At 37.9% G+C, this 16111-nt stretch overlaps 1 protein-coding gene across 20 annotated transcripts in view; it reads right to left on the bottom strand.

The window, feature by feature from the left end:
- Positions 1 to 279: 279 nt before the first annotated feature.
- The window catches only part of SYTL5 (synaptotagmin like 5), a 242570-nt gene continuing 226738 nt past the window's right edge, over positions 280 to 16111 (bottom strand). For all 20 annotated transcript variants that reach the window (XM_078362718.1, XM_078362723.1, XM_078362720.1 and 17 more), the window contains 4 exons: positions 8709 to 8817; positions 6964 to 7099; positions 3605 to 3813; positions 280 to 2508 (listed from right to left, as the gene is read on the bottom strand). In XM_078362718.1, coding sequence (XP_078218844.1) covers positions 2366 to 2508; positions 3605 to 3813; positions 6964 to 7099; positions 8709 to 8817 — 597 coding nt within the window. In that variant the 3' untranslated portion in view covers positions 280 to 2365. The remainder of the gene's footprint in view (positions 2509 to 3604; positions 3814 to 6963; positions 7100 to 8708; positions 8818 to 16111) is intronic.

The following is a 16111-nucleotide window of genomic DNA, read 5'->3' as shown; positions in this document are numbered from 1 at the left end:
ATACTTGAGTTTTGCATTATGGGAATACCTAGTTAGATGTTGGATTTTATGAAACCATGATACAGAGAGTTGCTCTACATGTGGCAAAGATCTGAACATATAAAGTTCATGCTCTTCTTGAGTTCCAGTTACAAATTTTAAAATTTATTATTTTTCCATTTTTATTGCTAATGAATAAATCCACTTTGTTGTGTCTGTTCCAGAGATACTTCCAGACTTCACCATCACCACCCTCTTACCGCCCCTAAAAATGTAATTGAAGACAGAATGAGTCACATCAAGTCTGAAGACATTTTATTTTTCCTATGTGGAAAGCAATGATGATCTTACAGTTGTTGTTTTCTGTTTTTTAAGAAGGGCAGCACAGGGATATATGTAGTTTTTTCTTTTAAGTACCTTGCTAAGTAAGCAACCATTTTCTAGAATTAGGTGACTTAGTTTTGAATAAAATTGAAAGTGGATTGCTTACTCTTTTACTACTCATAATACTAAGTATATTCTTAAATCAGTTTTCAAAATTTAAGAGGAAATCTAGAAATATGGAATGACTAGCTAGAATAAGCCCAAAGATGATTCTAGCTCTGTTACTACTAAAACTCAGTTTCTAAACTTTTGAGGATTTTATATGAAATCACATAAAAAATGAGCTTAAGGGCTAGAATATGACTCCAGAACATACCTTGGTCAGATATACTAATGCTCAAATAATCAGACTCTGCTCCAACTTTCTTGACATATGCCCTTTTATCCACCTTAATAAGCATAGGATCATGCCAAGAACTGCAGTGAAGAAAGAACATTGGCCTAAGATAGCCTGGATTTAAGTCTACATTTAGTCACAGCCTCCATATAGCCTTCAGCAAGTTTTCTCAGCTCTCTGGAACTCAGGTTTGGAATCTGCAAAATGAGGAACTGGGCTTGTGCTTCCTTCTAGCTTTAACTACCTTTGCATCTAACTTTTGCGGCTCAAGCATCTGGAATTCCAGATGAGAGAAGGTATGGTAGATTGAACTATTGGCCCCAGTTCTTCATCCCTTCCTGCATCCTCACTCTTATTATGACTTCACTGTGGGCAGTGCATATTTCCCTGCCTCTTCATCTTGGTCGTCTGAGTTCCTTTGACCAATGAGATGTTAGTAGACACAACACAACCAGTGGCTGAAAATGTACCTGAGCAGTGGGGCTCATCCTATTGCAGTTGTGCCACCAAGATGCTCTGGCTATCTCTTTGGCTCAAAGAGGATGAGGCACAAGAAGCCAACCTAGAACCTCAGGCCTGTAGCAGGAAGCAGAGGTGCCATAGCCAACCTTCATATCCATAAGAGAAAGGATTGTCATTTTAAGCCACTGACATCTGGTGTGTTTTTTCATTCAGCATTATTGTGACAATAGTTAACTACTGCAAAAGGAGATAAGCAAAACTCAGCGAAGGAGAAAACAAGGGGGAAGAGAGAAGATAGACTCCTAGATTCTCTCTCAAAACAGGCAGAAGAGAAACAGAAGTAAAATAGCAAGTAGAGTACTTCCTTTTTCATTAAACTAACAAAATGTGAAAAGGTGTATCAATTGGCCATTATTTCTCATTCACTTTTGGTTAATGGCTTAGAACATTTTATAAAATAAATGTTTACAACAGAGCTCTCTAATAGTTAGGTCATCAGTAGGGTGACCCTACATCCCAATTTTCTCAGTCAATTCTAATCAACATTGCTCTTATATAGTTATTTAGCTCTCTTTGTTCTCAAAAATAAACTGATTTAGATGATAAATTCTATAATAGTCATAGAAAGCCCTGTCAGTCTATCTTGAAATGCTACTTGGTTAATCCACAAGTTCGCTGCAATACCAGGACAATCCCCTTGCCCAAGTAACCATCCCAACCAGGTCTTCTTGAGATCATGTGGATTTCTAGGGTGAGCAAAGGTTGGCCAGTATCCCTTCTTCGAACTCTTCAAGTGATCTATCTTCTCAGTGGTCCACTTTCTCCTCAAAGGATCTGAGGAAATCTAAAGTAACTTAGAAAAAGGAGGACCCCAATCTCAATTGTAGTTTCAAATAAGCTTGTGCCATTTCCTTTATGGTATAACCCCTATAAGCCATTGTACAATTTCTTGTTGACAAATTGAAAGAGGAGTACACTTTCTCTCATCCAATCAAGAATGCCCTGACCCATGGAAATACATATATACACTTAGGCACTCAACAAGACCCTAAATGTTCATACTACTGACATCTCTCTCCTCATGTTCCAATACTGTCAGGTGAGAAATGGCAGGGAAGCGGAATCTCAGATCTCAATTTGCTACTGGTAGGAAATGACAACCAGATAGTCCCTGGTGGCCTCATTCTTGGATAACTGGTCCCCTTAGAGCCTACACTTTCCCATGCTGGAACGAAGCATGAGTACACCCTCAAAGGGAGTTCCAGGGTTATTGGCCATCTTCTGCCAAAGGCGCTGCTCTTCCCCCTGAGAGTCCATCCAATCCACGTTCTTCCCATGGCTCACACCTGAAGAAGCGAAACAGGAGCATTATATGTTACATGTGAAATGTTTTGCTCTGCAAGGCATCTATCAATTTCTGAGGGGGGCTTTTGACCAGAGTACCTTTTTACTGCCTTGTTCTCACTTAGCATATATAGTGAGTGGGGTTAGAATTGAATCAATCCTTTGCAGCCTGCACTATTCTCTAATGCCTCGACCATATGAGGCAAATCAGGATGGCCTTGGTGACTCAGTTCCTTCCTACTTTAGCAGAGAGCTGGTTCATCTGGGCTGTGCTAACATGACAGAAGAACGGGATGAATTTGGCTCTCTTTTTTAACAAGGACACTTTTCTGACCTGGGAAGTTTTTCTTTTAGGGGTATAGATATTCTTGGCTCCCCTCAATCTATAAGCAAGTAATTATCATAGTGATAGGACTTTCCTCAACAGAAATGTTTACCGTAGTGTATGCAGATGGTCTCATCTACGTCTGGCCTAGGCTATGGGATAATGAGAGTTAGGGGGACTGTATGTGCTCTACTAGTGCACACATGCTCTACTACTGCAATCCCTCTTCCAATTCACCCTGTTACAGTTGTGTCTTGTGGCACCAGTGGCAGGTTTCCTTGATCTGTTTTTAAACAACATTGGTGTTATTTTAATGAAAAAATGATTTTCTTTCAATCCAACCAGTATGAATAATAGCTGCAAATGCTGGACAGAACTGAGAAGATGATGAAGTAATGTTGGTCTTGAAAGTTGCTCTCCTCCCATCAGAATCCTGGGCTGTCTTGGTAATCATCTCCTGAGTAAAATTTGAAGCAAGGCCCAAGAAAGTACTTAAAATTCACTTAGACTAAAGTGTAAATGTTAGTCTGTGAAAGGACTGAATTTAAACATTATATCTTCCAATCTTCTAGCCTAATGATACAAAGTTACAGTAGTTATATCCGTATTTTAACAATTAATAGATCCTTAGCTAAAGGAATGAAGCATTTGTGGCAATTTCAGGATTTAGCTGAAACTACATATGTACAGTCACTGCACATCACACCTGTAAGAACCGCACCCCCACCTGGGCCCAGTCACAGACCATTCCTGTGGGTCCCCAAATCCCTCACCACTTCCAGAATTCAAACGAACTCCTCCCAGAAAGATGTTGCTGGAAAAGGCCTCCTTGTCCCAGATGGTAAGTTCTAGGCAAACATTCTTTATATCCTGGGGATAGAGGCCACTGAACATGAATGTATGATTCCACTGAGGGTTAACACTCTTTTTTATTACCAGAGTTTTGTGTTTGGTGGCTTTGCTATCATCAGGGAGCAGGTAGCTGTAGAAGAAAAAAACAAACCATCAGTAAGACACTAGACAGAAAATGTCATCCTTGAGCAGTCATTTGAATTTCCCGTAATTTCTGATGTGTCTCTCTCTCTCTCTCTGTGTGTGTGTGTGTGTGTGTGTGTGTGTGTTCATGCACACAAGTGTGATGTGTATATTTTATTTTCTCTCTCAGGTTTCTATATGCTTATATCTGGATTTATATAGTGGAATGAGTTATTATTTCTTTCATGTGGTACAATAGTAAAATACCCTCACTCTCCTTTCTAATCCTGTTTTGGTCTGTGAAAAGAAAATGCCTCCGGTGATAGATAGACACTATTGAATGCCCTGCTTCACATCTTCTTGGCCCTGCCTAGAGCTGACTTGTGGCCAGGATGGGAAGTTCCTAATATGCATTCAGCCTCGCACCTCAAGTGCTTGTGTCTCTTGGTTTCTTTAGTTAAGTAATTTATCTGGTGTTGTGTGAGCTGGCTCAGCTTATGTGCAAGAAACCGTGGAATCACTAGGAATTTAATGGCCCTGGGGCAACCTTTCACCAATGGGTTTGAGAAACTGGTGTATAATTCCCCAACTTCCCTGTCCCTCAAAGTGACAATTCTAAGGTATATTGCACAGAGTTCTTCATTGCTTCCCCAACGGAATCAGGCTCCAGTTGCCCACATTGGTAACCTGCTCACTAACATATGTTTTAATCAACTTCTCTTTCTTCCTTCTCATTTTCTCCACTTCCTTACTGGTGTTTCCTGAAATTTCTTTTCAAATAAAACACCTGTATCCTAGGTTTCTCGATTATGGTCAAAACACTGTATGAGGCTCTACGTATGTGATAAAAATGGCTGTTTTCCCCTTTCAGGGGGCATACTTTAGAAAAGAAGACATACGTACATATGGAATCAGTACATGAAACAAAAATGAAAAGTGCTACAAGCAAATGACTTTACGATGAAGCTACATCAAGTTACTTAAGATTTTATTTCATGTACCAAGCAGAGACTGCTTATTATCTCCTAATATTCATTCTCCCCTTATATTCCTCTAAAAAACTGTTTTTATTTGAGCATAGTGTTTCCCAGAATAAAGACTACATTCCCCAGCCTCCCTTGCAGCTAAGATAGCCATGTGACTAAGTTATGGCCAATGGGATATAAGAAGTAGTGCTTATAAAACATCTGGAAAGTGTCCTATCAGCTGGAATTTGTATGAGATAGCTGAAACATGAACAGCTATCCTAACCCATTAGGTGGATACCATAAAGAGATGGAAAAATTCTGGGTCCCTGATAATCAGGATGCTTCCATACCTTCCCTGGAGACCTTACCTTCAGTCTTTGTTTTCATGTAAGACAGACAGAAAAACAAAACTTGTTTAAGTCACTTTTTTTTTTTGGCTCACAGACAGACCTAATGTTAACGGACATATTTTACAATATTAAATTTTACAGAGGTCTATTCTTGCTCCCTGTCTTTTTAAAAAAACTCATGTCTTTTTAGAATCAGCCTAACTATAGACATAATTTACCAGAAAGTTACTGGCTTTTGTTTTTCTTTCTAGAACAAAAATACTGTCTTTTATTATTTCTGCTTTATAAATTTTCCACAAGATAAGGTGAATACTCTTCCAGAAGATGCCAAGTACCATTGCAGGGTCAAAATGTGGCCACAGGTCGGGAGTCACCTCCTCATTCCACCAGACAGTGAGCAGCAGAGACTTAAACTGGATGGTAGGGCTTATGATGCAAATTACAACTGCAGCATCCAAAGAAAGAATTTCTTCTGTGCTTAAATCTACTGCAGGAAAGAGTGAAGGGAAGATGTGCCAGGATTCAGGCACACACACTCACCAATGGGGAAGCCCCAGATATCTGCTTCTCCCCACGACTGGCTTTACCAAAGTTAGAACATGTGGCCAGGTGTGGCGGCTCATGCCTGTGATCCCAGCACTTTGCGAGGCTGAGGTAGGTGGATCACTTGAGGTCAGGAGTTCAAGACCAGCTTGGCCAACATGGTGAAATCCTGCCTCTACTAAAAATACAAAAAAAAAAAAAATTAGCTGGGCATGGTGGTGCTCATCCCAGCTACTCAGGAGAGTGAGGCATGAGAATCACTTGAACCTTGAAAGCAGAGGTTGCAGTGAGCTGAGATGGTGCCACTGCAGTCCAGCCTGGGTGACACAGCAAAACTCTGTAAAAAAAAAACCCATAAAAAAAAACAACAAAAAAACCAAAGTTAAAACATGTAAGGGTGGGCTCAACCCATTTCCTTGTAGGAAAAAAATATACTTTTTCAATATGGCATGAGACAAGGAACAATATTGCCATCTGACTCAAAGAATGAACCTCATGGTCTGGCATCATTAGAATTTGTTTTACCTTATTTACTTTATGGGGCTCCATGAGGGCAGGGGTTATATGTTTTTTATTTTTGAAAGCATAGTACCTGGCGCTTGGCACATGTTCATTTTTGTGTTTGTTTGGACTAATGAAAAATAACCTTGCAGTCTTAGTTACTCTAATTCCAAGATAAAAATATCCAATAGTCGGAAATCAAAAGGGATTTGACATTTGAGTTGCCTAGAGTTGGGCAAGAATATCTATTTAAAGGGCTGTGTTCCCTCAAGAAGCTGCCCTTTGCTCTGCAATGTGGGCACAAATGCCTAGCAGGTAGCCTTAGAGCCTCTCCAAAGCATTCTACAGTGGATGGGTCCAGCAAGGATGCTCTGACATCTCTACTTTTTACAATTTCCCCCAAGAGAGAAAAATATCGAGGATCTGATATTTTGGTTATTGTTGGATATTGCCAGCACAAAATGATAACAAAGAACAATAAAAATATATTACACCTAGAAAATAATACTTTTTTTTCCTTTTGATGATGAATCTTATAGAAAAAAGTTGTCTGTCTTGAGATTAAGAGTGATGGGAATTACTGAAATACGTTGGAAACAGAGTGACAGCTAGAATCAGCAGTTTCCTCAATGCTTGTATTGTTTTAGATGTAAGAGCCAGTATTTAAGGGTATTTCTCACTGACACACTTCTAGTAAACAGAACACGGAAGGCTTACAGCCACCATTGGTTTGTGGATCACAGATCCTTTCATCTCCAATTAAATATCCTCCAAAATGAGCCAAAACAAAGTTACCCCTTCACAAAGGTATCAGAAGTGCCTCCTGACTTCACTGCTGTCAAATTCTTTGCCTCTTTGATGAACACTTCTAGTATTCCTCCAGAGATTACAAGTGACTCCTTTTTCTTTCCCTTTTTAAACGTCTTCTTTCCTGTGTTAGCCACCAAAATGAGGGAATGGCAGGGAGAGAGAGAAAAAAACAGATAAATCATGGATTCTGTTTCAAAATTTACAAAGATCATCTACAAAGATATATTTCATTTGCTAATTGAATTGGGCCCTTACATTATTGTGTATTTTTATTCATTTAAACATTTTTGCCACCATTGAATTCCTTCCAGATAGGTCTTTCATTTGTATTTGTTGAAAAAAATGAGCAAATAAATTTAAAACTTTAAACACTCCCTTAGAAAGCATATCTTTTCACAGGATATAACTGAATGGAATGCCTAAGAGTTTCCTGGAGCACCCTTCATGCTCTTAGTGAGAAATAACTATGAAGAAAGCTACATACAAACACCAAAATTCCAAAAGAGAAAATTCCATAACTTCCTTTGATATTTTAATCTTACAAATAGTCAGTTTTAGTCAGAGCCAGCTCTAGAGGCTACAGCCCAAGCACAATTACATTTTCGGGTGAGAGAAATATCTTTTTCACCTCACTTTTCTATTCTTATGAAACACATTCAATATGAATGATATAAACCCGTACCATGACCACCATCTTTAGTACTGTTTTAAGCACTTTACATATATGAACATATTTATTCTTCACAACAGCCCTTCGAAGTGAGGAAATTGAGGTCAGGAGATTCTGAGTTACTTGCACAGCATCACACTGAAAAGCGTAATAGTGAATGGGGACAGAGGAGGCTGCCTGCAAGAGTTGATGGAAAAAGAAGGGCAGTGTAGTTTGGATGTATGTCCTTACTCAAATCTCAGGTTGAAATGTAATCCCCAATACCGGAGGTGGGGCCTGGGGGGAGGTGATTGGATCATGTGTGTATTTCTCATGAGTGGTTTCGCATTGTCCCCTCGGTGCTGTCCTCATGATAGTGAGTGAATTCCTGTGAGATCTGGTTGTTCAAAAGTATGTGGCACCTTCTCTCTCTCTCTCTTGTTCCGTCTTCTGTCATGTGAGACACCTGCTCCCCCTTCACCTTGTACTTGTAAGTTTCCTGAGGCCTCCTCAGAAGCAGATGCTTGCTTTATCCTTCCTATATAGCCTACAGAACCATGAGTGAATTAAACCTCATTTCTTTAGGCATTACCTAGTCTTGGGTATTTCCTATAGCATTGCAATAACTGCCCAATACAAAGGTGAAGAGAGATTTATAAATTGACTCGATCTGAATTTTTCCTTTAAACTTTGTGTTCTAGACCAATTTCTACCTCAAGAATCTCTGAATAGCTGTGAATGTCATAAATCCATGGAACAGTTTCATATACCTGCCTCCCAGCAGCCTGTTTTCTCCCCACTCTGGGGGGAAGATCCTATATCTTTCGGACTAACAGAAAACAAATCTGACCACTAAGATTGGTTTCTAAGTATAAATCTTGTCCTTTCCTTGTAAGAAACCTGCATTCTTTCATATATACAGTATACACATCTTAACTCTCCCCAAAAGACAGTGACACCTAACTTTTTATGTTTTGTTTGTGTAATATGAAAGTAACATAATGCAACCGATCTCTGATACCCACTACCACACTTCTAGAAACAGAATGTCATTGATCAAAGTCATTGATTTTTACTCTACCTTGTAGCTGTTCTGGTGGAAGCATCAGGTTCTCCTCTGGGGGAATGTAACGTAAAACAACTGTCAGCTCTCCTTTGTATTGAAGGCCAATATCAGGAGCAAACTCCACCTGGCCAAGGAGAAATAAGTAAATTGAAAGAGTATGAATGGTGAACTTAGTATTTTGCAGCCCACATTTTGAATGTGCAATTATTTACTTGGTGGCATAAATGTGACAATCCATTCCCATTTCAACTCTGTTGGCTCTCATTGGTTTAAGAGATGCCTTAGGTAAGAGAAAAGAAAGGTTAGAAAACTCTATGAAGGGATTTACATATAACTTTTAACACGTGAGTAAAAGGAATTTGAAAGAAGACATATAACTTATATTTGGCCAGTCAATACATATTGAGCACATGTGATGCACTGATGACTGGACCCATCACTGAGTTTACATATGTAGTTTGGGATGTGAAGAAGCAAGAATAAAAATGCCACTGAAAGTACCTCCAGAAATCACTTCTCCCTAACATCTTTGATGTCTTTTAAGGTTTTACCAAGTGACCAAGAAGGGAAAAGTAGGCAATAATGCTTGATTTACATGGGGCAGTCATCCATCAACTGTTAAAAGCAATATTGGTAATTTATATCATCAAAATTCAAAACGGACAAAGTGTGGTACACTCAAACTTTTTTGGTGGGAATGTAAAATGGTGGAGTCTCTCTGAAAAACAATTTGGCAGCTGCTTGTAAGACTAAACATGCAACTACCATCCAATCCAGAAATTGTACTCTCGGGCATTTATCTCAGAGAAATGAAAAATTATGTCCACAAAAAACTTGGATACTAATATTTGTATCAGCTTTATTCGTAATAGTAAAAAAAACAGAAACTACATGAATTTCCTTTAACAGGTGAATGGTTAAACAAACTGTGGTACATCCATACCATGGAATAGTATAAACATCAATAAAAATGGAATCTCTAGAGAATTATATTGAGTGAAAAAAGCCGTCTTAATATGACATATACAGTATGATTTCATTTATGTAACATTCTTGAAATGACAAAATGATAGAGATGGAGAACAGATTAGTGATTGCCAGAAGTTAGGCATGTGAGTAGTGGGAGGGAGTCAGATGTAGTTATAAAAGGTCAACCTGAGGGGCATATGTGGTGTTAGAACTGTTCTGTACCTTGACTGTTATAGTAGATACACAAACCTACAAAGGTGATGAAATTGCATAGAACGAAATATACACACACAAATGTGCACACACACACACACACACACACACACAAATGACTACAAGGAAAACGGGGAAATCTGAATAAAATTGGTGGATCATATCAATGGCAATATCTTGGTTGAGGCTGGGTGCAGTGGCTCATGCCTGCAATCCCAGCACTTTGGGAGACCTAGGTGGGAGAATAGTTTGAGCCCGAGTTTGAGATCAGCCTGGGCAACACAGTGAGACCCTATCTCTCAACATATATATATATGATACATATATATATAATATATATGTATTATATATTATATATATGATATATATGTATCATGTATATCATATATATATATGATACATATATAATGCTGGGCATGGTGGCATGCACCTGTAGTCCCAACTACTTAGGAGGCTGAGGTGAGAGGATAGCTTGAGCCCAGAAATCTGATATTACAATAAGCTATGATTGTGCCACTGTACTCCAGCCTGGATGACAGAATGAGGCCCTGACTCTAAAAAATTAAGCAAAACTTGGTTTGATATCATAGTACAGCTTTGCTATTGGTTACCACTGGGGAAAGCCGGGTAATGAGTACATGGGATCTCTTTGTATTGTTTCTTATAACTGCATGTAGATTTACAATTATCTATAAAGTTCAAATTAAAGAAAATCAATGTGCACATGCACCCAGAACCTCTCTTCTGTAGGTCTCCCACTTGCCATTGGGTCAACTGAACACTGAATTCTTTCATACGTAGAGAAAGAAAGGTAGTATACTTTGTTAGGCTTTCCCTTTAGGGATCTGACTTCTGAGTCAAGAGCAGAGAACTGCTCTCAGAAAGGAGAGAGTGAGAGAGTTCAGAAACCTAGCCCACTCATTGCAAAGCCAGGGGCTGTTCAAGACTTGATACAAATAAACAAAAAAATAATAAAAACCATTTTTTTTAAATACTGAGACTATTACAAAGAAAAGGAATCCTTGCCTGACTTTCCCTTTTGTTTCCTGTTGGTGGCAGTAAAACTTACTAGTAAGGGTGGGAAAATATTTGAAATATTTTATTCAACCTTCTTACCAGGGGCAAAAATGAGATTATATGGTAAAATAGACTATTCATCTAATAGTTAATCTGATTATTTTAGATCAAGTTCCTTGTAAATGTGCTCTTCATTTTGTTTTGATAACCTCAGTAAATTTTAGTTTAAGTGAACATCATAAGTAGAAAATTATAATGGACGTTATGACAGATTAAAGATGCTTACCACTTTTTTTGGTACTGTCATCAATGAGAGATGGGGTATTTGTAAACTTTCTTTGGATCTGAGTGGACTCTGTGATTGCTTTAACTAGTATTATAGAATATTGCAGAAGTGACAATGTGCCAGTTTTGGGGTCCAGGTCTTAAAATTGACAGCTTCTACTTTCTTTCTTGGAATGGATGTTTCTGAATGCTTCCTCTGAGAACCATGCTAAGAGAGGCCTACATTAATGAGAAAAGCCACATGTAGGTGCTCCAGCTGGCAGGCCTAGGTGAGTTCCCAGCCAGCAGTTGACATCATGTGTAAGACATGGAAGTGAGCCAACTTCAATGCAGTTGAGCTTTCTAATGACATCACCTTCAGTCAACCATCTGACTACAGTGGCATGAGAGTAGTCTCAACTACTTAGGAGGCTGAGGTGAGAGGATAGCTTGAGCCCAGAAATTTGAGATTATAATAAGCTTTGATTGTGACAGTGTACTCCAGCCTGGATGTCAGAATGAGGAACTAAGTAGATTAGTCTAGTCAACCCAGAGAATCATGAGACAGTAAATTCTTGCTGTAAGCTCTGAAGGTTTAAGGTAGTTTGCTATACAGCAATAGTTAACCAGAGCAGGCTGTGTATGTGTAGGAATCACATACTAATATATAGTGTGCTAGTAGAGATCAAAAACATGCATTATTGGGATTTACCAATGTTCCACTGGCTTTTGGCTTAAATTAAAATATACTGTTGACCCTGTATAAATACAGACCTCAAGTCTCAGGAAAGGAGAACACAATAATGATGAAGTTTGTAGCATTATAATCACATATAAAAAATTAAAGTGGGGGAGTCATCTTGCAGCCTGTACATATTTAATGTTTTAGGGTATTTTTGATACTTATATTGGCATGCCACCATTGTCATTATCCAAGCAACTCTTACTCAGAAAAAGGTAGCATAATTCAATCAAATTTAATTCAACTCTACTATCACATATGGAATGCTTACATTTTTATAAGGCACTTTGCTAAGTGCTAGGGGGACACATAAGAAAGACTCTGCTTTCAATGAGTTTTCAGTCTATCTAGTAGACATATTTGCAGTAGAAGGATCTATTAATTCACACTTAGTTAACTGACTCATCAGATTAATCAATGTTCTTCATCCCTAGTGAATAGCAGAATCCTTTCTGCAAAGAACATGCATCTGTTCCCATCAGTTGAATTGTATGCACACTGAGAGTCAGCTGCATTAGTTAGTTCCCCAAGCTTTTTAGGCCAGGCATATTTGTGATTGTAATTATATAGTTTAATATCACACAAACTGATGAATGCAGAAGACAGCTGCTACTATAAAAATTCAGCTGAATAGAAGAACTAAAGATTTAAAAACAAAGTTGCTATTGGATTATATGTGGGCTTGAATCTATAAAAGATTAGAAAAGAATCACAAATTTTTGAGGAGAATTTTGCATTTGGTTTACTTTGAAAGTATTCTTATGTTCTTGTTTCATTTGAGGAAAAACTCAAATTAGAATCTGTTGATGATGATGAATTAGGAGAAGAATTTATGCAAAGAATATATGGCAGAATTTTATTTACTGAATCAAATTTAAACAAAATTAATTGTCTCTGTATCAGAAGACTTGCAAATAAATGTACATTTACTTGGTTTAAGTTAAAAATAAATGTTTAAGAAATGCGTTGGGAAGCTATAGTAATTAAAACAGCATGGTACTGGCATAAGAACAGATATATAACACCAATGGAACAGAATAGAGAGTCCAGAAATACATTTATGGTCAGTTGATTTTCAACAAAAGTGCCAAAAATACACAATGGGAAAAGGACAATCTCTTTAATAAACAATGTTGGGACAACTGAATATCTACATGCAGAAGAATGAAATTGGACCCTTATTTTACACTATATACAAAAATCAACTCAAAGTGGATTCGAGACTTAAGCATGAGACCTGAAACTGTAAAGCTACTAGGAAAAACATAGGGGAAAAGCTCCATAACACTAGTTTGGGAAATTTTTTTCGTTGTGACCCCAAAAGCAAGAAGAAGCAAATAGGACTACATCAAACTGAAAAGCTTCTGCAGACCAAAGAAAACAATCGACAGAGCAAAGAGGCAATCTACAGAATGAGAGAAAATAGTTGCAAATTATACATCTGATATGGTTTAAGTTAAATAATTTAAGCTAATAGCCAACATACATAAGGAACTCAAGCAATTCAATAGTAAGAAAACAAATAATCAAATTAAATGCTGGGCAAAGGATCTTAATAGATATCTCTCAAAAGAAGACATAAAAATGGCCGACAGGTGTATGACAAAATGCTCAACATCAGTAATCACCAGGGAAATGCAAATTAAAATCACAATGAGCTATTACCTCATACCTGTTAGAATGCCTATTATCAAGAAGACACAATATAGTGTTATATAGCTACCATATATATGATCTAGAAATCCCACTACAGGGTATATAGCCAAAGGAAATGAAATCAGTATCTTAAAGAGATTTCTACACTCCCATGCCCACTGCAGCATTATTCACAATAGCCAACATATAGAAATAACCTAATTGTCCATCAATGGATGAAGTGGTAAAGAAAATATTGTATATATACACAATGAAATACTATTCAACCTTAAAAAATAATATCTTGTAATTTGCATTTGCAACAACATGAATAAATCGGGAGGATATTATGTTAATTAAAATAAGTCAGGCACAGAAAGACAAACACTGCGTGATCTCATTTATATCTAAAATAGATGCAAATCTAAAATAGTGGAATCTAAAATACTTGAAATAATAGAAGCAGAGAGTAGGGTGATGGTTATCAGGGCCTGGGATGGGGAGAATTGGGGGACATGTTGGCCAAACAAAATAAAATATCAGCTAGACAGGAGGAATAAATTTGAGGAATCTATTTTATAATATGGTGACTATAGTTATTTATAATAACACTGTTTTGTATTCTTGAAAGTTGCTAAAAGAGTAAATTTTATGTGTTCTGACCACAAAAAGTATGGTATGAGAAGTAATGTTTATGTTAATTCGATTGTTGTAGCCATTCCATAATATATACCTATTTAAAAAACACATTTTACATAATAAATATATACAATTTTTATGTGTCAATTCAAAGTAACTAATTAAAAATTTAAAAATGCATTGATTGTGTGTGTTTGTATGTAGGTGATTTCTGCGACTCTCTTTATTAACTGACCTGGTTATAATTTGGTTGTAATTTCTGGGAGAAGAGGGCTTCTACTATGCAGAAAGTTCAATGTAAGATAAATGTTGACAGTTATTCCAACACAAATAAAAAGAAACTATTATGGGAAGAGAGAGATTAATCCAGATTGAAATAAAGAGGTGGCTCTTGCCTGGTCCTTAAAGGATGGGAGACATGAGGACAGATGAAGATGGATTGAAAAGGTTAGTCCAGATTAAGAAAGCAATATGAGCAAAATACGGTGGGGACTATGTAGAATTTGTTTAGAGACTGTTAGAAAGTAAAATGTGATCAGGGGTGTGTGTACAAGGAGGTAGTAGCAAGGAGGATGGAAATAAGGTGTCATCTCAGGGTTTCCTAGAAGATGCTAAGGCACTCATTTAAGTTACAGCATGTTATTAGGAAGGGTAGTGGGGAAGGGGAAACCAAAAATGAAGGAAGTTTAAAGATATGATATCAGGCACAGTTCCAGGGAGATAAATTTTGTTAAGTCCCATAGGGATACTCTGGAGATGTGACAGATCACACTTCAGAGCTGTTCCAATCAGAGGCAAAAAGTGGAAGTGTTGATGCTCCTTCCTCCACCAGTCATTGATCAAGGCTCTGCCCACCCCCAGAAGACTTAAATACTCAGGCTATTCTGGCTTTTCTGCCTGCCGACCAAGCCCTTTCTAGCAGCCCGAGAGCTCCCCTCCTACAATGATTGGCAGGGGTTGGCTGGTGGGAGTGAAAGTGATGGGGAGACTTATTTGCAAGCAAATGGGATGGGTAGAGTACTGACATCTTTGGCTGCTACGGTAGGCTGGGCCATTCAACAGAACACTGAGTGCCAGGGTGAGGGTTAATATTTATTCTAACCATATTCAAAAGCAGTAGGGAACCACTGAGACTATCTGAGCAGGGATGTGACATAAGAAGATGACACCTACCACCTTCTGCTTTCTGTAAAAAAAAGAGAGTAAGAAAGAGACTCCCAGTGCATTTACAGGTGTAACATGAGTAAGGAATTACAGACAAAGGTCTGCCAAAAAAAGAGAGAGTCATTAATCTAGGTAATACTGCCAAAGGACCATACTTGAATAAGAGAATGTTTCCTTGGAAAACCACTTAAGCTTGCTGTTGATTTTCAGATATACTTGTTTTTATAATAGCACGCTCTGGGAAAGCAAGAAAGGCAATTCATACAGATAAAAACTTCTTGTTTAACTACCTGACATACCTTTCAGAAGGATAATTATTTATGGCTAATAAATAATCCCATGTCATGAAGTAAACTGGAAGTTGTATTCTGAAACTACAGTATGTTTGACAACTTGAGTTCTTTCTCTGCATCAGCCTCCTCACTGGCTTAGGACGGTAGGACCTAACCCATACAAAGATAAATATTGAGGAACCTTCACTAACAGAGTCAATAAGCAACAAGGCACCATGTCTTTCTGGCGCTCCTAGTGCAGAAGCATGTTAGTATTTCTGAGTTGTTAATGATTATTAATTCTGATACCCTATTACTAGTAAAATCAGTCCCTATAACCCACGTCTCACCTTCTCGACTGCATAATCTATGAGAAACATCGAGTTTCCAAGGCTGCTCATACTACACTGCAGCTGCTGGAGTGACAATTGCATTGAAATGGCCAAGATAGGAAACCAAAACTGAAGTGCCACTTCACATAGCTGGCTGATAATCAACCACAG

The sequence above is a fragment of the Callithrix jacchus genome, chromosome X (assembly GCF_049354715.1).
Source record: "Callithrix jacchus isolate 240 chromosome X, calJac240_pri, whole genome shotgun sequence".
Lineage (NCBI taxonomy): Eukaryota > Metazoa > Chordata > Mammalia > Primates > Cebidae > Callithrix > Callithrix jacchus.
Note: the sequence above shows the minus strand (reverse complement) of the source record. Positions and strands in the feature narration are given on the sequence as shown.